Here is a 22,811-nt window from a genome sequence, read left to right as displayed (position 1 = left end):
CAGCCAAGCGCTGAATAAGAATAAATGATCAAACAGAAAATCCAAAAATCAATGAGGAGTGTGGAGTCTTTCCAGACTTTCTAAATCGAATTTCCCTCAAAATGTGATAACATCAAGAAAGTGAAATTATGGTTGGGCCAATGTTTTAAAACTGCAATTAACAGCATAGAAAGCAATACCAAGGACACGCGGAAAATGTGTATTACTGTTGTTGTTAAAAAAAAATCTGTCATCTTTTGCTCATCAAAATGTTATATTATTTTGTAATATACTGTATGCAATTAAACTTAAAACATAATCCTGTTGGCAACAATCTCAAACTATGTTTTAAATGAGAAAAATGAGATAATTTATAGAGACAGAAATTACACAGTATATGGCAGATGTTAATGTAATTCATAATGACAGTACAAGTCTAGAGTCTCATTATTTTATTGCTTTAGAAAATATAGGCCTTGGTTAAATGAGGTACAGTGTATATGATGTAAAGTAAATTACCCTAAAAGGCATAAAGAGATTTGAGTTACACCTTCACCATCTCTAACTGAACTTTCTGACTCCAAATAAAACGAGACTGAAGTATGGGAATGAATGCACCAGTCTACTTTCCACTGAGGCAAATCATTTATTGTAAATTAGCTTTTTACTGTCAAGTTTTCATTCAGAGCACAAACTGGGCTCCAAGAAGAAATCTTACTTCCTTGTGTGAGTTATGACAACTTCTGTGTCGATCGCATTCACTTACTGAATAATCAAACAGAATGAAAATAAACTCTTCCCAGCTTTAAGCAGTTCAGGGCCTGCCATTATTACTGCCAAAAAACTTCAATGTTTTGAAAGAATTGATCAAATTACATTGACACTGAAAACAATTAGCAAACGTAATATAATTTCATTTACATTACAGTTAATTTTGAACATATTTGAACAAGAATGATAATTAAAGATACCAATTCTTGACTTCCTTTCTTGGAATGTGGAATGTGATGATTCATCCAGATTTCAGATTATTCTCTCCTGGAGTAAACTATCAAAGGTTTTTGTTTCACAGGCTAGCAGTGTCAAACGGTTTGTTGGCACTTTTAGTTTTTAGACTAAAGCATAGTTTGTAAGAAACCAAACCGCTGAGAACCAAATGCAGGGATGTGATAATAGGACACGTTTTGAAAAAATGCGTCTGTTATACATCTGGTTAATATTTTAACTGTGCCGGTTTCCAAGACATGCAGATGGAAAGTACTTTTTAATATCTAACACCCACATATGTTCTCATGGTGACATTATGCTTTGAGCTCTTTTCACAGACCTGTGTGATTATTTTTATTTTTATTTTTTATTTTTAAGCTTACGTGTTTAATTTCTGTGCCACTAATGAAACTAAATTGCAACAATAGTTTTCAAATAGATTCCAAAAAACTCCCCCGGTTTTCCATTGGTTGAACAGATTGTCCCCAAGCTCACATCATTAATTGAGCCAATGTTGCTGTGTGGGGCTGCATGGGCCTTTACACTTTTAGGTGAAAAATCCTACACAGTGTTGGGCAGGACTGGGTAAAAATATAGATTTTCTGATGCATCGCAATCTTTATTTGAATGGTATTGATATCGATTTACTCTATGCGCAACCCCTACTACAATGAGAGAAAATCGCTCACATTTGCAAAAAAAATTCACGCTATGCGACTAAATGTTTATGATTAGCCACTGGCTGGTTAGAATTCACTCACCAGTGATTGCGTAAAACTCGTCTCGTTCTGTGTGTCCAAAGACGAGATCCACGCAACCCATTTGTCATTGAATAATGCCTCTTTTAATACCCTTTCTGATCTTTACAGTCAGTTGTTGATCAAAAACAACAAAAAAATAACATTTAATTCTAATCATGCATAGCAGGGATGAGGTAAAGCCATTCGAGTCCTCTCTAGTTAATATGTATTAATATAATATAATAAAAGCACGTGTTCTACAAATCAATGTAAATACTTGTAAATGGTACAAATTTGCAATTAAACAATAAACATGTAACAAAATATATGCAATATAATATCATATTTCTTGATGGAATACATGAATTTGAAAAAAACTCAAATGTGACCAAAATAATAAAAAATATAATACAATTTGTCAAATGTATATTTTCTTAATGTACTGTACCTAGTTAGAAGGTCCTCTGAATAATTAACAGTATTATCTGTGAGAAAATGAAAGCAAAATGGGCATAACTGAAACATGCCCATATGAATCGATACTGAATTGAATTCAAATCGAATAGAGAACTTGTGAATCGGAATTGAATCGAGAAATCTGTATCGATACTCAGCCCTAGTGTTGGGTAAGTTACTCAAAAATAGTAATCAACAACAAATTCCTAAGTACTTCTCTAAAATTGTAATCATATTACTGATTACTTCTTGTAAAAGTAATCAGATTACAAATTACTTTACTTTTAAGTTACTCTATAAAACAATTTTCACAGAATAATTTGTTTTCCCGCTAAACAATTTCATGTCTGTATTTCCTCCTACATTGTTGTTGTCCCTTCAGCTGTCACCGAAACATAAACAGACATAGCCTACATATGAACATAATTCATGTTTTAAATGGTTTCTACATAAATAATATTATTTCAGAAATGTGTGACCCAAGTAATGTACTTAAAAGTAATTAACTTCATTGAAAGTCAGTAAATGTAATCTGATTACAATAATTTAAAGTGTAATGCATTAAATTACTTTTTCACTACAAAAGTAATTATATTATTGTAACTGATTACTTTACTACTTATGGCTTACTTACAGTATAGTTCACTCTGAATTTTAAGATGGAATATGAGAAAGAAATGTACCATTGAAAATATGTGCTTTAAACATATAAATAGAATCATCAATGAAGAAATTAAGCTGTTTTATTAAGATTTTTTAAAACCAAAATGTTTGAGCTATACTTAGTCTACTAGTTTATGTACAGTTGTGCTTATAAATTGACATACCCCCTTTCTGTTAATTTTATATGCTCCTTTATATGTTATATACCATTGTTTAATGAAAGGAGTGAAAATGGATACTTAATAGACTTAAAATTTGATTTTCATAAAAACATGCAATAAATAATCCAACTAAGATTATGCAATCAGATTAGATAAAAATTGTATTCTAAAATATTACGTAAGTAATATAAATGTAGCTCTGTAATTTGTAATCAGTACCAGATAACATTTTATAAGTAATCTACATTTTATAATTAATATTTGTAAGAGATTTTTTTTTTTTTTTTGTTCATTTAGTAGCCTACTGGCCAGAAGAAGCTGCATAACAGATATTTAAATATATTCCACAAGTCAAAATAAGCACTGAAATGACACAAATTACCCTTTTTAAAAGTTCACACACTCTTTGTTTTTAATATCATGTGTTGCCTCCTTGAGCATAAATGACTTCTTGCAGTATTTTGTGATAGTTGTGTATGCTGTAGGTAAGGTATGTAAAGGGTATGTTACTTTGAAAAAGGATAATTTGTGTAATTTGAATTATTATTTAGTTATTATTTATTTTATGGAATATATGTAAGTACCTCTAATCTCAATTACCATCATAAGCGCAATAGAAAAAAAAAAGATTTTTTTAAAGAATATCAAGGGGTATGGAAACTTATGCTGACGAGTGTTTTTATCTTTTATAAACGTGGAAAGTCCTGGATTTCAAGGTAGGTTGAAGTAATGAGATCTTGTACAAAGTAATGTACATTCTTGCCTGCTTTTTCCAATCTTGGAATTCAAAATAAATCTCATTGAGACCCGCTCATCATGTAAGCTAGGTAGTGCCTCGGTGATGGACCAGAAGCCAGATAGAGTTTCTGAGGAAAAATACTGTGAAGACAAATGTAAATCAATGAAATTGCTCAGATCAACACTGCTTTTCGTAGGGAAGGGAATTCATTTTGCAATCATACTTCACCCTTTTCACAGCCTGAACTGAATCACTTGAAATGGGGCCAGTCTGGCTCTTGAGCTTCCTGAATACATGAGTTTTTTTTGGCTTGAACATAAATCAGAGGCTGAAGAAATGGTTCAAAACAATTCCTCTTTTAAAGTGATAGTTCTCCCAATAATTTATGTCATTATTTACATACCTTCATGTCGTTCCAAACCCCCATGCTGTTATTATAAAGCATCAAATACTGCTTTTGTGCAAGAGCTAGGGGTTGCCACCCATCCCGTAAAATACAGGATCTTCCTGTATTTAAAGATGAAATGATGCGTCCTGTATCGAATCAATACGGGACCCGATTTGTCTCGTATTTAAGCTGGTCAGATGGCATCATGGTGAAATCGTTCCAGATCATTAATTTAATTTTGATATCTACAGTTTTTCTGAGCAACCACTGGGTGGCACCAAGATTATTCAAATTGCCCGTTTTCTGATTCTGGTCTCGAGACACAGTATAAAAACTACCAAAACCAGCGATCCAGATGAAGAACAACAAACATTTTAGTGTTATTTGGAGTAAAAATAAATTTCAGGCTCAAATTGTGCAGTAGTTTTAACAACTCAAAGTAGTAAATGATATCAACTGTCTGTAAAAAAAAAAAAAAAAAAACGGTCATCTCGACTGTGTGAAGTATCGGCATTATTCAGCCACGTTTTGTTTTTTTGACAATTTTTTTCAAATGTAATTCTTTAAAAATCACATTACCCACTAAGAATATAAGCCAATGCGAGTGGAAACACTGGAGACCAGAAATTGAAAACAGGCGAATGATTGGAACACTTCCGCGTTCAGGAAAAAGTTGGATAATTGGAAATTTTGCCTGTGGTGGTTAAGGGGCCATCTTTTTTTTTTTTTTTTTTTTTTATTAACATTTTTATCGATTCATAAATTAACACAAAAAAACATATATATATATATATATTGAATCAAATTACTCCCTCCACCGCCCCTCCTCAAGATTCCCCCAAAAATGCTAAGTAATTGCCCCATTTCTTATTGTAAGAATCCCTAACTCCCATCCTTATGCTTGACCCCTCCTCGAAGGCAGCCACCCTCCCCATCTCCGCGCACCACTCCGGGAACGAGGGTGCTCCATCCGACTTCCAACTCCTCAAAATAACCTTCCTACCAATCATCACACCGGTCAAAACCCAGTCCTTCATGTACTTATCCTCCAAATCCATGACCTCCCCATCTCCCAAAATACAGAGTCTGGGGCAGAACGAGACCTGAGTGCCCAACACATCACAAACAAAACTTTGCACCTTCAGCCAAAATTCTTAGATCATACGACACACCCAAAAAACATGGGTGGTGTCTCCATCTTCAGAATGGCATCGCCAGCAGATGGGTGTGTCCTTAAGACCAAGCCTATACAATCTAGAGGGTGTCAAATAAAATCTATGTTAAAACTTAAATTGCATAAGGTGAACCCTTGCATCTCTAGATGCAGACTTGACGTTTTTTAGAATCCTAGCCCACACTCCCTCCTCCAATAACAAATTTAAATCTTCCTCCTATAATCTTTTGAGAGAATTTAAAGCTCCGTCTCTCAGACTCTGAATTAGCAGGGAGTAATACACTGATGCCTCATGACCCTTCCCAAAAGCAGCAATCACCACTCCCAGAGTATCTGCCGCTCTAAAGGGGTGCGTGCTACTCCCAAAAACAGTGCAGAGCAGGTGGCGCAGCTGTAAATACTTATAAAATTGAGATCTGGTAATCCCAAAATGTTGAATCAAATATTCAAAAGATCTCAATACTCCACTCTCATATAGGTCACCTTGTGCATTAACCCCCCTCACAATCCAATCTGACCAACAGAAAGGGGACTTATTAATACATAGTTTAGGGTTCAGCCCTATGCTCGAGGCTACGTTTAAATAAATATCAGAATTAAACACTGTGGACACCTTTCTCCATATTGAGTGTAAATGCGAGATAATGGGGTGTGACTTAACTTCTCCAATTAGTTTGATAGAAGGGCTTTGCAGTGGCGAGATAGGGTCAAGAATTTCCTTTTCAATACAAAACCAGGGAGGGAGTCTCTCAGGTGGAAGTGAACAATGAGCCAAATGTCTGAGACCGAATGCGTAATAATAAAACAAAATCTTAGGTAGGCCTAGCCCACCTTTGTCAATCGGCCTATGCAACTTTTTAAAATGTAATCTGGGACACTTTCCATTCCAAATGAAGGACTTCGCTATGCTATCAAATTGATTGAATTAAGAAAGGGGGACATCTACAGGGAGAGATTGTAGTAGGTAGTTGAATTTTGGAATACAATTCATTTTAATAACATTAACCTTCCCAATCATCGATAAATGTAATGAAGCCCACCTACCCACATCGCTCAAACCTTTTTTATTAAAGGATCAAAATTAACTCTAACTAAATCACATAAATTTGCTGGGAATAAAATACCCAAATACTTGATGCCCTGTTGGGCCATTGAAAGGCACCAGTTTGAAAAGCCGTTACTGGGCAGTACGCAGTCAGAGCTAAAGCTTCGGATTAGACCAATTAACTCTGTATCCCGAAAATTTTGAAAAGGAATTGATAATTCTGTGGAGGCAAGGCATAGATCTAGTGGGGTCGGAAACGAAAATCGTCCTCCTTTCTTATCGCGGCTGCTAATGATTCCAGGGCAAGACAGAACAATAATGGGGAAAGAGGGCAACCCTGCCGAGTGCTCCTATTCAGAGTAAAATAATCTGAAATTAATCCATTTGTTTGTACCGCTGCTACAGGGTGACTATAAAGTAACTTAATTCATCCAATAAAAGTATTTCCGAACTCATATATTTCCAAAATCTTAAAAAGATAATCCCATTCTACCATATCAAACACCTTTTTGGCATCAAGTGAGATGGCAGTGGACTAAAGCACTGAACTGATAAGTGCAAGGTTGTTGGTTCAATCCCCACAGCCACCACCATTGTGTCCTTGAGGAAGGCACTTAACTCCAGGTTGCTCCAGGGGTATTGTCCCTGTAATCAGGGCACTGTAATCGCTTTGGATAAAAGTGTCTGCCAAATGCATAAATGTAAATAAAATAAGTAAATGCAAAAATAAAAAACAAAAAATAAATATACATGTAAACCAACACAAATGTATACATAAGATAAATATATTTTTATAAGTCATGGGGCAGGAAAGTTCTAATTTTAGCAAATATTTATTTATTTATTTATTTTTATTGCCATGTCAGCATTACTGGCTATTTTCATGACAAGATCAAGGTAGCTATAAGAGGTAATATACACAATATATAATACAGTAATATACACAATGAACATTATAAAAGATCTTTCATTTCAATATTTGATAAAAAAATAAAAATAAATAAATTCTCTGGTGAAACATTTTTGAAAACATCCACTAAAAAACTTTCTGTGTAAAAACATTGCCTAGTGGCATTAAAAGTAGGACATTCTAGTAAAATGTGTTTTATAGACAGTGGTGTCTGACAAAAATCACATGTTGGTGGCACTTCCCCTTTCAATAAAATCATATGGGTAAGTCTGGAATGACCAATACGGCATCTTGTGTAAACAGTCTGGTCATGTCTACACTCAAAAGGAAAACTTGTGAAAGATCTTTCATTGGTCAACGGGCTACTTGGTACCAAGTGAGTCTCTTGAAGACAAGAGGCAATGGGATTAACAACAGCAGATAAACGCTGCAGTTCAGCAAAGTTTACTTTAATCTCTCGGCAGTTCCACTGAATAATGTGATTATTCATTCTCAAGTAGGCAAAACCGGTACATGCCCTTCTGCATTTAGGAGATAAGCTAAATGTTGTGTCGCTGTAGTGACACTAGGGGTCACTCTTGGGAGCCCCAAACACCTCTGCTTTTTGAAAAAAGGCCAATGGGAATTGGCGAGTGGAATTTGCATGCCACTCCCCCAGACATACTGGTATAAAAGGAGCTGGTATGCAACAACTCATTCAGATTTTCTCTTCGGAGCCGATCGGTTCTATTCATTGAGCTGAATTCACCGAGTTCATTCACCTCATCTGCTGGATTTACGGCGCATTTCAGCAGCTTCTCCCCCTCTACACCCATGGACTGCAGAGAATGCCCCTGGGCGCGTCGGCAGAACAACAAAAGAGAGTATATTCTAAAAGAGTATATTTTCAACTCTAAAAGAGCGGCACACACGGAACGTCTTTTTAAAGATGCCTTTCCGTTTGTGTGTTATTCCTGGTTGCGGTTGTTATCTCTCCGCTTCTGACAGCCACGATCGCTGTCTTACGTGTCTGGGTGCTGCCCACGCGGAGACTTCGTTCATGGATGGGTCTTGTCCTCATTGCGAGAACATGACCATGGCAACATTGCGGCTCCCCGCCTCGTTCCTTCTACCTACGGGTATGAGGCTGCGTCGGTTAGCACTGGGGGCGATTTGGGGACTCCAATGGGACCACCTCCGCCGGGTAACCCCCCATGGACCTCCCATTCCTCAGCATGCTCACTTGCCCCGGTCGGGCTCTCGGATGAGACAGCCGGCTCGTCTCAGGGCGAGTTAGACCTCTTATTCGGGGCCCGGGAAGACGATGAGTTATTGAGCGCAGCATCGGAGAGCAGGCTCGTCCATTCAGACGTGGAGGCTTCGGCTGGGCTTCCCCCTTCCACCACTGACCGTCCCATTTTGCCAGGTTTGGCGCTCCAGCAGCGGACCCCCCGTCCCTGCATGCCCAGCTGTGGCACAAACATACCCACACCGGGTTGGTTCCTCCTCGGGATGTTCCTCCTCCCCCCTCCTCGACCAATCTTATGGTGGGTGTCAGGAGCCAGGTAATGGCTTCAATATCTCAATGCTTCAATGTCTCTGGACTCAGCACGGCCACGGGGTTCGAGCCCCCTCGACGTGGCGCCTCAGGCTCTGCCCCGCCGCGAGGCCCCCCCGCCGGTACGTCCGACGTGATTATCCCCTTGGTCCCCCTCGACCGGAGTTTGGACGCGTGGCTTTCCAACCCGTCGCGACGGCTGACCCGGACCGTCCGACTCAGCTACGCGATCCAGTTTGCCAGGCACCCACCCAGGTTCAGCGGCATCCGCTTCACCTCGGTGAAGGGCGAGAACGCCGCTACCTTGCGTGTGGAGATCGCTGGAGAGCCTGTCCCTCCAGCCGAGATGAAGAACAGCCCCTACTTCATTGTACCAAAGAAAGGCGGTGGGTTGCGGCCAATCTTGGACCTGCAAGTACTGAACCGGGCCTTGCTGATGCAAAAATGCATTTTAGCGAGCGTCCGGCATCAAAATTGGTTCGCGGCGGTAGACCTGATGGACGCGTACTTCCACGTCTTGGTTTTACCTCGACACAGACCCTTCCTGCGGTTTGCTTTCAAGGGCCAGGCGTACCAGTACAAGGTCCTCCCCTTCGGCCTGTCCTCGTCCCCTCGCATCTTCACAAAGGTCGCAGAGGCAGCCCTTGCCCCGCTAAGGGAAGTGGGTGTCCGCATCCTCAATTATCTCGACGACTGGCTAATCCTAGCCCACTCTTGGAATGTGTTGTGTGCACACAGGGACCTGGTGCTCACGCACCTCAGCCGACTGGGGCTTCGGGTCAATTGGGAAAAGAGCAAGCTCTCCCCGGTTCAGTGCATCTCTTTTCTCATTTGGACTCAGCCTCACAGACGAGCACGCACAGTCATTGCTGAACTGTCTGAAGGCATTCAGACAGAAGACAGTGGTTCCACTGAAACTTTTTCAGAGGCTCCTGGGGCATATGGCATCCTCAGCGGTTGCCACACCGCTCGGGTTGATACATATGAGACCACTTCAGCACTGGCTTCAGACTCGAGTCCCGCGATGGGCATGGCGCCGAGGCACACATCACGTGGTCATCACACCAATCTGTTGCTGCCTCTTCAGCCCTTGGACAGACCTTGCATTTCTACGGGCAGGGGTTCCCCTAGAGCAGGTCTCCATGTGCATCGTGGTTACAACGGACGCCTCCAAGACGGGCTGGGGCGCCGTATGCAACAGGCACACAGCCGCTGGCTCCTGGACTGGACTGGCCCGCGGCTGCGTTGGCACATCAACTGCCTCGAGTTGTTGACTGTCCTCCTGACTGCACTCACTTCCATCAAGAGGGTAGGGGACCTGCAGGCGTTCTCTGTCAGCAAATCGTGCCTGGAGTTCGGTCCGGGTTACTCTCACGTGATCCTGAGACCCCGACCGGGCTATGTGCCCAAAGTTCCCACGACCCCGTTTAGGCATCAGTTGGTGAACCTGCAAGTGCTGTCCCAGGAGGAGGCAGACCCAGCTTTGGCGTTGCTGTGTCCAGTGCGTGCTTTACGCATCTATTTGGATCACACGCAGAGCTTTAGAAGCTCCGAGCAGCTCTTTGTCTGCTCTGGTGGACAGCGGAAAGGAAGTGCTGTCTCCAAACAGAGGATCGCCCACTGGGTCACTGACGCCATCATGATGGCATATCATGCCCAGGACGTGCCGCACCCCATGAGACTACGAGTCCACTCTACTTGGAGTGTAGCGTCCTCCTGGGCCCTGACCAGTGGCACCTGTTTGATAGACATCTGCAGAGCAGCAGCTGGGCAACACCCAACACCTTTGCAAGGTTCTATAATTTCCGGGTTGAGCCGGTTTCATCCCGTGTATTGTCAGGTCCAAACAGGTAAGTTCCGGGACAGCTGGCTGGGTGTACTGCTTGCGCATAGCACCCTTCCCATCCCATGAGGTGAAAACGTGTGCTTTTGACTCCCAGTCGTGTTCACAAGTTGTGATCCCTGGATGCCTTTCCTCCTTAGCCCTGTGGCAGACGAGTTTGCAGAGAAACTCGCTGCCAGCCCAGTACATGTGCTAACTAGGCCCTGTATGAGGTAGGTGCTCCACATGTGGTGGTTCCCTGTAGGTGACCTCATGTGATATCTTCCGCTAAATCGTTTCCCTGTCGGTAAACTGCGTCTTCCTTGGGCAGAGGCCCCTCTGCCCCCGGTCACCATGTCTGTAGAAACTCCTCCCCCCTCGGGTAGGACCTACCATGGGACTTCTCCATGAGAACTTTATCCATGAGAAAATGGAACATGGCGGGGGCCCCGAATAAACTGAATGGAAGAGTCACAAATTGGTGTAAGCCGAACAGTGTGGAAAACGCTGTTTTTTCTTGGGAAATTGGAGTTAAGGGGATCTGCCATTAACCCTCTGTTAAATCCAGTGTAAAATAAATTGAGCCGCGCCCAACCAATCGAGCAATTCGTCAATCTGGTGCATTGGGTATGCATCAATTTTGGACACCGCATTCACTTTATGAATAGTCTACACAGAACTGGACCATCCCGTCACTCTTAGGTACCAGAACCACCAGGCTGGCCCAATCGCTGTGCAACTCTTCTATTACGCCCATGTCAAGCATTGCCTCTAATTCTTCCTGAACTACCTTTTTTTGTGTTCAGGAAGGCAATAGGGGTGGCTACAAACCACCACCCCCGGGGTGGTCTCGATGTGGTGCTCCATGAGGTTTGTGCGACCGGGGAGAGGCGAGAACACGTCTGCGAATTCTGCTTGCAACTTGGCTACCTCTGTGAGCTGCGACAGTGAGCTCTGCCCTCTCTGGGACTACCGTTGCAAAGGCTACAGGGACCACCTCCCTCCACAATTGAGGTGGTAAACTTGACGTGCCCCGCCTCTATCTGTTCGCTTAACCTCATAATCGAGATCTCCGACTCGCCGTGTGACCTCAAAGGGCCTTTGCCACTTGCCGAGTAATTTAGAGTTTGAGGTGGGCAGTAATACAAGCACTTTATCTCCCGGTGCAAATTACCATAGTCGAGTGCCCCTGTTATACAGTCGGCTTTGACAATCCTGAGCTTGGAGCAAATTCCCCTGTGTTAGTTGACCCAAAGTGTGGAGTTTTGCTCTAAGATCAAGAACTTACTGAATTTAATTTTTGTTGTTTGAAGGTGCCTCCTCCCAAGCTTCTTGCATTACGTCAAGCATGCCACGCGGCCAACGCCCATACAGCAGCTCGAATGGGGAAAACCCTGTGGAGGCTTGTGGGACCTCTAGAACTGCAAATAACAGGGGTTCGAGCCATTTATCCCAATTTCTAGCATCCTCGTGTACGAATTTACGAATCATATTTTTCAGGGTTTTATTAAATCGTTCCACCAACCCATCTGTTTGTGGGTGGTAAACACTTGTGCAAATCGATTTAATACCTAATAATTAGTATAGTTTGCATAGTGTTTGTGACATAAATGTAGTGCCTTGATCAGTGAGGATTTCTTTTGGAATCCCCACTTAGGAGATTATTCTGAAGAGTGCCTCCACAACACTACGTGCTGAGATGTTGCGCAGCCATTATTCAGTTGAGTGTTTTTTCCTGTCTTAAATGGCCTGCCACTGGATTATGGTGAGTCACCTGGAAGAGAGCGTCCCAACGGCTCTTCGGGACTAATAACTGGGTTGTATTCTCTTTTGTTTGAGTGTCCTGCATCACTCGATACAACCGATCTTTAATAATTGAAAAATATGGGTATGTGAGCACGATGTTAGGCTGGAGCTGTTGACCATCGATTACTCTCACTTGGTCAAATGCGTGTTTGAGGGACTCGTCACGTGACTGCTCTAGAGGGAAATCCTCTTCAGGGAACTCACTGAGGGCAGGGACACCCTCCTCTTTTTATTTTATTTACTGGAAAATGTGTAGGGGTAGAGATAGGCAATCTAAAATATCAATATGATGGTATAATGTAACTACACTAATATATTTATAAGTATAATAAAACATTGCGATTAAACACACGATGACACCAGCTGAGTTGTTAAACAGCTCTAAAGGCAACTTTCGGCTAGCAACTGATACAAGTGACACGAGAAACGGTGCAATCCTCAAATGAGCCTAAATATGCACGGCACACACACACATTTTGGGTAAAATAGTCCGTTTTGTGTCATATAAACTGTATCGATACTTTTCAGTATTGAATGGATTATAAGAATATTTATAATCTAAATTTCTCTCGCTTCGTCCGCCATCTTGGATTTATTTTTCCGCTGAGCTCGTCACGGTGAATTCTGGGATTGCCTACCCAGGGAAGGATACGCCATGCTACCATAAAATTTGGCCTAAACGAGATATCTTAATAAGCAGCATAATAAAGATACCAACATTTTGGAACAGCCTTCGAGTTGGGAGCGCAACTGTGATGTCTTAAAATGCTGCCTCCGGAGGATGCTCACTAGATTTTGGAACAGACCCATTGTACACTTCGTTCTGTTGCAATTTCAATGTAAACTTGCACTGCTTACACTCCAAAATGACGTAGAAGAGTGCAGAAGTGTGTGGTTTGGGATGCACCCAAAGCTGTTTTATGGACAAAGCTGTGTGAAGATCCTTCAAATTTCTATTTTTGTGTTCCACTGAAAAAAACTAAACAAAACAAAAACAAGCGCATACAGGTTTGGAACGACATGAGGGTAAATATATAATGACAGAATTTTATTTTTTGGGTAAACTATTACTTTAAAACTTCTGGGCTTTTCTGTGATGAAACAGGTCTGGACAAATGTAAAAGTCCATAAAGAAAAAGCTTACAGGTGGTGCTGAGCCTGAGACAAGACGAAACTCACATGGGGCCCTTGAACACTCACAAGTGCAGCTTCCCGTAGCCACATCAGCGGTCAGGGATTTGCCATTTAGGGTTAAAAACTGACGGATCACATGAGTGTGTTTCTCCAAGAGCTCATCCTCCAATTACAATCAGTTTTAAAAGCAGCTCGGTTTCATACCACCTAAAGTCTGATCCACACTTATGGTTGTAGAGAAAACACAACAGCCCTTGAGCTCTTATTTAGTGGCCTCATTCAACCTGTCACCAGTTTAAGATGGTCCAAAAGGGGAAATTAAAAAATCCAAGCAATTTAACTGGCAGACAGTGATAGAAGCTGTTTAAGTCAAGCCTAATTATTCGTCTAGAATGATTCAATAAAATGCGTCTAGTATTTTCGTTTTTGATATGCGGGTTTCTCAAATAAAACTTTAAAGACTTTCAATGGAGCGTTATCATTTGGAAAGTAATATCCACACATTTCTAGGCTTAGTATCTGGGGAAATGTCACCTCCTGCAGTTTTTATCACCAAAAATGATGTAATATGTTTCCCCTCTCTCAGGCGGTCTGTGATCAAATCAACGGAACCAATTTCTAAAATTTGTGCAACAGATTAGAGTCATCTACGCAAATTACCCTGGAAATTGCACTGGCTCTTAAAATAAGTATCACTTTCAAAACATGTCTCTTTGAAATTCAGCTGCCTGCGTTCTTAAGAAATGTCCAATTTGGCTTAACGAGTGTACATGCTGCATACACAACATACTCAAAACACTACACTGCACATTTAATGTGGTTTTCAAGCAAGTTACTATGACAACAGGAGAGGAGTTTGAGGACTTTGAAGAGCTCTCGCAGACGCTAATCGTCATCCGTAACCACACAAGAACACAGTGAAACAGCGCCATCTGCTGGGAACACACGTACGTTACATTAGCAACTATTGCAAAACGTGTTTGTGCTTTTTTCTTTTCTTTTTTGTGCATTAAAACTTACCTTAAATTTATAATATTTTTTAGGACTAATATTACATTTAAAATTATGTGAACTCAAAAAATATTTCAATCTTTAAGATTTAAGAATTTACATTTTATGAAAAATTCCATCAAACTGAATAATCTTTAAATAGTGTAAATATTTTTATTTATTTTTTATTAAAAACTAATGAGTATGAACTTTTTAAACTTGGTGAAAAAAATTCATTATATAAAACTATAGCATTTGTGGCATAATGCTGAGTACCACAATAAATAAATAAATATGGAGGTTAACAGTGAAGTACTTACAGTGGAAGTTAATGGGAAATTATGTTTGAGGGTTTAAAGGCAGAAATGTGAAGCTTATAATTTTATAAAAGCACTTACATTTATTATTCTGTTAAAACTCATGTATTTTTTCAGCTGTAAAATTTTTAAATTGTCATTTTTAGTAGTTTTAGGATTTGTTGACATTTTGTCGTCATGGCAACGAAGTTATAAAATTGGCCATAACTTCAGGCAGAAAAGGTTAGAAAGCGATTTTATTTTATTAGTGTTGTGATTTCACACTAAAATTGTGTTAAAGCGATAGTTCAACCAAAAATTAAATTTCTCTCATCATTTACTCACCCTCATGCTATCCCAGATGTGTAAGACTTTCTTTCATCAGCAGAACACAAATTAAGATTTTAAGCAGAATTTCTCTGCTCTGTAGGTCCATACAATGCAAATAAATAGGTGCCAAAATTTTGAAGCTCCAAAATCCACATAAGGACAACTTAAAAGTACTCCAGACGACTCTGGTGGTTAAATCCGTCTTCTGAAGCAATATTATAGGTGTGGGTGAGAAACAGATCAATATTTAAGTCCTTTTTTTTTTTTACTATAAATCCTCCTCCCTGCTCAGTTAATCTCCACTTCACTTTCACATTCTTTTTCTTCTGTTTTTGGTGATTCACATTCAACATGCATATCGCCCCCAACTGGGCAGGGAGGAGAATTAATTATAAAAACTGACTTGAATATTGATCTGTTTGTCACCCACACCTATCACATCATGTCTGAACACATGGATTTAACCACTGGAGTCATATAGATTACTTTTATGCTGCCTTTATGTGGATTTTGGAGCTTCAAAATTTTGGCACCCATTCACTTGCATTATGAGCTGAGATACAGAGCTGAAATATTTTTCTAAAAATCTTAATTTGAGTTCAGCAGATGAAACAAAGTCATACACATCTGGGATGGCATAAGGGTGAGTAAATGATGAGAGAATTTTCATTTTTGGGTGAACTATCGCTTTAACACACATATTGTTTATGTCTTACGGATATACTTTAAAAACTGTATTTTAGCATTTACGGATTGGCCCCATTCACTTCCACTTCCACTGTTTCTTTTTTAAGAAAAGGAGGGGCGAGTCAAAATAAATCTTTGTGGTAATCAACATTATGCCACAAATGCTGTCGATAGAGCACAACTTGTATTGAACCCGGAATATTCCTTTAAGTTTATGCAAGAACACAAGCAAAAAAAAAAAATAATAATAATAATTTCCCCCCAACATGGTTGCTTGGTCATAACATTCCAAATCCATACCATGGTTTTTAGTTAAGTACATATGCAAAGTAAATAACTAATGAAGATCTTTTTGTTAAATAAAATATTCTGTGCTTTTTGACAAACTCCATTTACATGAATTACATCAGTAATAATCACAAGTTGTCCGACTGTTAAAGAAGTTCCACATCTAAAACTCTTTGGCAGCTTAACTTGTTACACTACAAGAAGAATATATTGGTCCAGCTCGGGATATTATTCTTTAATAATTTTGACCAAATTCTTCACACATGCAAAGGCCAAATGTCCACCCTGTTACAGGACATTCTCATCTCAATAAGTGTTTTGAATGCAAAGTTATTGTAATATTTACATTTTCTAAGAGCTAAAATGTCCCTCACTTTACCCTGCAAATGTATTTTAACAAAGTGTTCATAAACAAGCATTATCTTGAAAAAAGTTTTTGTATTTTTAGGCAGTGTAATTTCAACATTTCTTTTAGAATAAAAATAAATTTCAGTGGAATTTTGGCCCCATTTTAAATGATTTCATTTCGCCATTTCATTCCCTACAAGTAAACACAAAGATATGCATAACATTTGTTGAACTTATTTTATTAACATAAAAAAAACACAGAGGGGAAACGGGGTGGACAGGACATAACAGGGTGGACATCACACCACTGAACAACAATATATGTCATGGAAGAAAGTCAACTCAATTATTGATTCCTGCAACAACAATCTTCTCCTTATGGTGTTGTTAACTGTTTGATGGCGCAGCAGTGCATCCACTGTAGAACGTGGTGATTTTTTCCCTCCTCCCAACCGCTGGTACCTCTTGTTGTATTTTTCTTTTTTTCTCTTTTCCTTCTCCAGCAAGGCCTTTAGTTGTTCAATCTCCTTCTGGAGTCTCCTTCTTCCCTGTCTGACATTTTTCCATCCAACAACATATTGCCTAATACACAAGAAGCATATTGTCACAATTTACAATAACTACAACAGATAAATGGTTCTGTATACAATAATTTATAGGATAGAAGGCCAATTATCGCATTCACGTAAGTTGTTCTTATACCTATTATTGAAAGATCTCATTTGTTATACTATCCCTTTATTAGGATACAAAATATGTTTATCATTGTATTTTACAATTTTAAGTTTCTAGTTTCAGAGAACATGTATTATTTCACTCTCTCTCTCTCTCACACACATTGTAATGGCAAAATCATCTAAGATAATTTCATTCCTGTTTCAACCTAATCAAAGCATTCAATCGTAAACTTCTTTTAACCTTGAGGGCCCTGGCTGTGGGGCACTGTCTGGACTTGGGGGAGGATTGGTCATTGACTCAGATGTTGTCCTGACTCTGGTACAATCCCCGTGCTTTCTCTTCTTTTCTCGCCATTTTTTTCCTCTGTGCCCTCTTCTCTCTTTCACCGAGTTCTAACATGTTTTTTTCTTCCTCTCTATCCTTTCTCCACCTCTCCTTCTCTTTACTGAGGTATATCTGCCTTCTTTCAGGGTCTGCATCACGACGTGCCCTGTAGCGTCGCTGCTTTTCTGCAGCAGACAACGGCACTATTTCCTGACAAATACATGCATACCATTTAAGCTACTCTTTCTTGAAGGTATAGAACAAATAAATACATAAATTAATTATAAGTATCAATACATGCTGTAAACACTTAGTTATCTAGCTTTTATGTCCACTCTGTTACAATATGTCCACCCTGTTACTGTGCAAAATAGTAACAGGGTGGACAGTAACAGGAGGGACATTTTATGCTAAAGTCAGCCATTGCTACTCATGTGATGAACAACAAGCTAGTGCGCAGTGATCGCTGAAGATGATTTTTAACCTGTTTATTAACCATATTTTCAAAATTACAAACAATTATCAGTTTCCACTATAAATAAGCATAACAGAGTGGACATGTTATGCTTTACCACATCAGTGAATCATTCTAAAACATTGAAAAAAGGGTGAATTAAGGAGTGATACTTACTCTGCTTCTTGTAGATAGTTTACCACCAAAAAGTATTCTACTTTCTGAGAGTCATGTGATTAGAAGAACAGTCAAGGGGCGTGTTGAGAGGGACTTTCCATCAGAGTAATGGGGGGACATTCAATTCAGGGACACAACATATTTTAAAGACTTTAAGCATTAAAAATGTATTAATAACAAAACATTATGGTGAGGAATATTATAAATAAGAATATACAACAATATTGAACAATTTGGAATTTGTTTGATTTTTATTACTTAAATTTTAGGCTGAAATTATGCAAGCTTACTTGGGGACATGGCAGTTTAGCCTACTTGCACTAAAATCAGAGTAATTATTTTTAATTAATGAATCCTGGGTACATATTATTGTGTTCTATGGTAGAGGGGGATTAACTATGTAAGATGAGCATTTAGAAACAAGTATTAGCCCATTTTTACACAAAATATACCACATTATGTCATGGGGACTCAAATGGCACCGAATGCAAGGAATGACCCAGGTCCCCCTTGTGCCACCAAAACTGTTCTGGCATGGACTCCACAACACCTCTGAAGGTGTCCTGTGGTATCTGGCACCAAGACGTTAGCAGCAGATCCTTTAAGTCCTGTAAGTTGCAGGGTGGGGCCTCCATGGATCGGACTTGTTGGTCAAGCACATCCCGTAGATGCTCAATCGGCTTGAGATCTGGGGAATTTGGAGGTCAAGTCAACACCTTGAACTCTGTCATGTTCCTCAAACCATTCCTGAACAATTTTTGCAGTGTGGCAGGGCGCATTATCCTGCTGAAAGAGGCCACTGCCATCAGGGAATACCGTTGCCATTAAGAGGTGTACGTGGTCTGAAACTATCTTTAGGTAGGTGGTACGTGTCAAAATAACATCCACATGAATGCCAGGACCCAAGGTTTCCCAGCAGAACATTTCCCAGAGCATCACACTGCCTCCGCCGGCCTGCCTTCTTCCCATGGTGCATCCTGCTGCCATCTCTTCTCCAGGTAAATGACGTACACGCACCCGGCCATCCACATGATCTAAAAGAAAATGTGATTCATCTGACCAGGCCACCATCTTCCATTGCTCCATGGTCCAGTTCTGATGCTCATGTGCCCATTATAGGCACTTTCGGCACTGGACAGGGGTCAGCATGGGCACTCTGACCGGTCTGCGGATACGCGGCCCCATACGCAGCAAGCTGTGATGCACTGTATATTCCAACGCCATTCTATCATGTTTTTCAGCAATTTGTGCTGCAGTAGCTCTTCTGTGGGATCGTACCAGACGGGTTAGTCTTCACTCCCCACATGCATCAATGACCCTGTCACTGGTTCACCGGTTGTCCTTGGACCACTTTTGGTAGGTACTAACCACTGCATACCGGGAACACCCCACAAGACCTGCCGTTTTGGAGATGCTCTGACCCAGTCGTCTAGCCATCACAATTTGGCCCTTGTCAAAGTCGCTCAGATCCTTACGCTTGCCCATTTTTCCTGCTTCCAACACATGAAATTCAAGAACTGACTGTTCACTTGCTGCCTAATATATCCCACCCCTTGACAGGTGCCATTGTAATGAGAATAAATGTTATACACTTCACCTGTCAGTGATTTTAATGTTGTGGCTGATCAGTGTATAAGCTTTTCTGATTTTAACTCTGACCAGCACATGCCACAGACCTCCATTAAGTTTAATGTTAATGTTTTTTCTAACAGAGAGATAATAATTGACAATATGCAACAAATGCTTCAATTGCATTTAATCCGGAATATTCCTTTCAACGGAGAGTGGGTGTGCATTTAGATTGCATAATTAATAAAAGCTTCAGACACATGTATCAAATGTTAGAAGAACAGTTTAATCATACATAGTCACAATTCTGCTTCCAAAAAAATGAGTTATTTTCTCCTAGTCTAACATCTGGAAATGTACATAAGGCCACCTGAAAATGTACATGACTTTGACAGTGTGACAAAACTCATATGTTCATATTTATATAATTGACAATATCTTACAATTATTTTGCTTACAAGTTAGTGGCTGCTCCAAAATACAGCACTCCTTTATACAAAAATAATTCTTGTCGTGTCCTGTGAAATTTCCATGGTAGCAGGTAGGGCCAAAGACAGCCCCATGTTTTTTTGTTTTTTTATATATATAATGAATTCATTTTTAATTATTCAACTGACACACGTCAAAATGACAATGTCAACAGAAGGTGTCACTGCTCCAGGTACATAGAGAGGCAGACCTTTTCAAGAACGGATTAAAAACAAAACCATCTTGAGATTGTGACGCCATAAAAAGATTTGTTTTCATCCTTAAAATAATGCATGTTCAAAGAAAACTGTATACATTATATTCGAGGGGAGTGATGAAATATTCACACATCAAAATGCACATTTTTGCTAATTTTTTTTCTTCCCCCAAAAGTGTAAAAGACATTCCATTTACAGCGTTAACGTTTACAAATGTACAACTGTACAGACAAAATAAAAGCAATCACTACGCAATTTAGCAAGGCCTGTCCAACATCACAACTAGATTCGTTTTTTTTTCTTCTATTCAACTAATAAACTTACACTTAATAACTCCACATATACTACATGTATTCTACATTTATTCATATGAAGCAAAGGAACAAAAGCCATTAATATACTAGCCATTCAGAAAGGTTGTGTAGCAGAAGACGGCTGCCCCCTGTCCATTCTCTGAAAACTCATCATTTTGCGTATTGCCCCTTTCTCACGTTTATAAAAATCTATTCCGTTCTCCTCCCTTTCAAAGCTAAAAGTCCCGGGATGGCACCACAGACAGCAGGACAGGGACATTGGCCACCTACCTCGCCTCTCTGCTCCAAAGGGCGCCATGTGTGAGTGCAGTCTTCACCCCACCCGATAGAGAGCAACAATTTAATATTTACTTGTACATAAAGATGCTATACATTTTGCCTAAGCTAATACAAATGTAAGAGATGATAATCGGTACGTAACCATACCGTTTCTAGGGCAGTGTTCAAAAAACTACTCGACAGATGTTCCACAAACATGATGACGACCGAAAATCATTCCGTTAAACATTATATCCAGACACAGCATGCCGAACCTCCCTCCCCCCTCCATGCCTCACGAACCCCCATCCCAAAATGGAAAGATTATTCCAGGTTTCAACAGCCTAACATGATACAACTCATCGCTGTGCTCCTTGTTTAAAACAGCGACCATGTCTTTACACATCATTCAAAGCACCAAGTGATGCGGTCAGTGTGGCATATAGTATTTTGCAACCACATGCATACTTTTTACATGTTGGGTCAGTTAAAACAAAAAACAAGATGGAGTACATCGTAAATTAAGCTTGGTTGCGAAGAGGTGCGCATACAAGGGACAGAAAGAAGCGAGACGGCAGGTGCGACTGTGCCAAAAATGACCCCCATTTAATGGCAGAACTCTAGGAAACGAAGCTCTATGATCGGTTATGGATCTCTTAAAAGCACATAACTCAATGGCACGGCAGATGAAAGTAGTTGTCTACGAGCAAGTTCTTGGAGACCAGCTGACTGGTTTATCAACTTCATCAGCAGCTTTGGCATGTGTACCATCGTGCTTGAATGGGCCTTAAATATACCACTCTTCCTAACTGTGCTATTCAGAAGTCTGGATATAAAAACAAAAGAGTAAAGGAGAAATAATTAAAAAGGACTGCTCAGTTTGGCCTTATAAAGTCACTTGCTGGTGTAAATTGTAAGAATTGTAAATTTTCAGCAAACATTTCTTTTTCTACAGAGAATTTACAAGGTAAAAAAAATGTACAAGATATTTACTAGAAAAAAAAGTAAACAGTCAGTTACATCAATTACATCATAAACAAGGGTGTTGTGCTTTACCCATAAATAGCTCACAGACCATGCTCTCTCTGACTGGGGGGGTGGGGACAATGGTGACTGCATCAGGGACAGCAAAGGGGCACGGCATTCAAAGCATTCTTAGGTGAAGCACACTTCATTTCCTTTCCTTTCTAAAGGGTGTGACAGATCTCCACGGTGGAGAAGAGATGCCCATAACAGAAGTGATTTGGGGGAGAGGGGGCTTGGATTGGGTGTGAGGCCCCTACATGAGGCCATTGGTGGGGCCACCGATGGGTCCCAGGTCTGATCCGCTCTTCATGTAGTACTTCTCCAGCTTTGCCAGGATGTGTTTTCCATATGTGTATTTGCGGAGAGTGGCGATATGGGGCCGGATCTGGAATACATAGCACAAGAAAAGGTTTAAGATGTCGTCTGTGGCCCTGTGTACACCTAATATTAAGATGTGTTTTGAGCGATCTGATCACAAGTGGACAGGCGAGACCATTTCAGATTACATCTGGCCATCATATTAAGCATTTCTTTTGACCACTTGTGTTCGGATTTCGAGGGAAGGGTCTCCGTTTCATGATGGCATACATCAATAACAACATCAAAGTGTTACTGTGTGATAAAGCGCAAAAAAAAGTTGATGTCAGACACTAAAGAACTTTTGTGTGAAGTTTTTGTGCATAGGGGTGCCCCGATTAGGGATGTGCGAGACTAGTCGACTAAACGGTATTGATACTGCTAGTCGACACTGGAATTACTATTATTTTTTACAACGGCTGCACTTAAAATTACTGTCTTGTTAAAGTTACATTTTAAATATAATTAATAATACAATTATTAAAAAA

At 40.1% G+C, this 22,811-nt stretch overlaps 1 protein-coding gene and 1 long non-coding RNA gene across 5 annotated transcripts in view; both read right to left on the bottom strand.

The window, feature by feature from the left end:
• Positions 1-16,703: 16,703 nt before the first annotated feature.
• LOC127415888 (uncharacterized) lies at positions 16,704-18,166 on the bottom strand. The gene is made up of 2 exons (XR_007893003.1): positions 18,114-18,166; positions 16,704-17,062 (listed from the first exon to the last, which is right to left on the bottom strand). It is a non-coding gene; the product is annotated as an uncharacterized LOC127415888 (long non-coding RNA).
• A 1,781-nt stretch (positions 18,167-19,947) lies between these two features.
• The window catches only part of LOC127415780 (pumilio homolog 2-like), a 60,799-nt gene continuing 57,935 nt past the window's right edge, over positions 19,948-22,811 (bottom strand). For all 4 annotated transcript variants that reach the window (XM_051654690.1, XM_051654693.1, XM_051654691.1 and 1 more), the window contains one exon: positions 19,948-22,351. In XM_051654690.1, the coding sequence (XP_051510650.1) occupies positions 22,220-22,351 (132 nt within the window). In that variant the 3' untranslated portion in view covers positions 19,948-22,219. The remainder of the gene's footprint in view (positions 22,352-22,811) is intronic.

This window comes from Myxocyprinus asiaticus, chromosome 25 (assembly GCF_019703515.2).
Source record: "Myxocyprinus asiaticus isolate MX2 ecotype Aquarium Trade chromosome 25, UBuf_Myxa_2, whole genome shotgun sequence".
Taxonomy (NCBI): Eukaryota; Metazoa; Chordata; class Actinopteri; order Cypriniformes; family Catostomidae; genus Myxocyprinus; species Myxocyprinus asiaticus.
The sequence above is the reverse complement of the archived record's forward strand: the minus strand, read 5'-3'. Positions and strand labels throughout refer to the sequence as shown.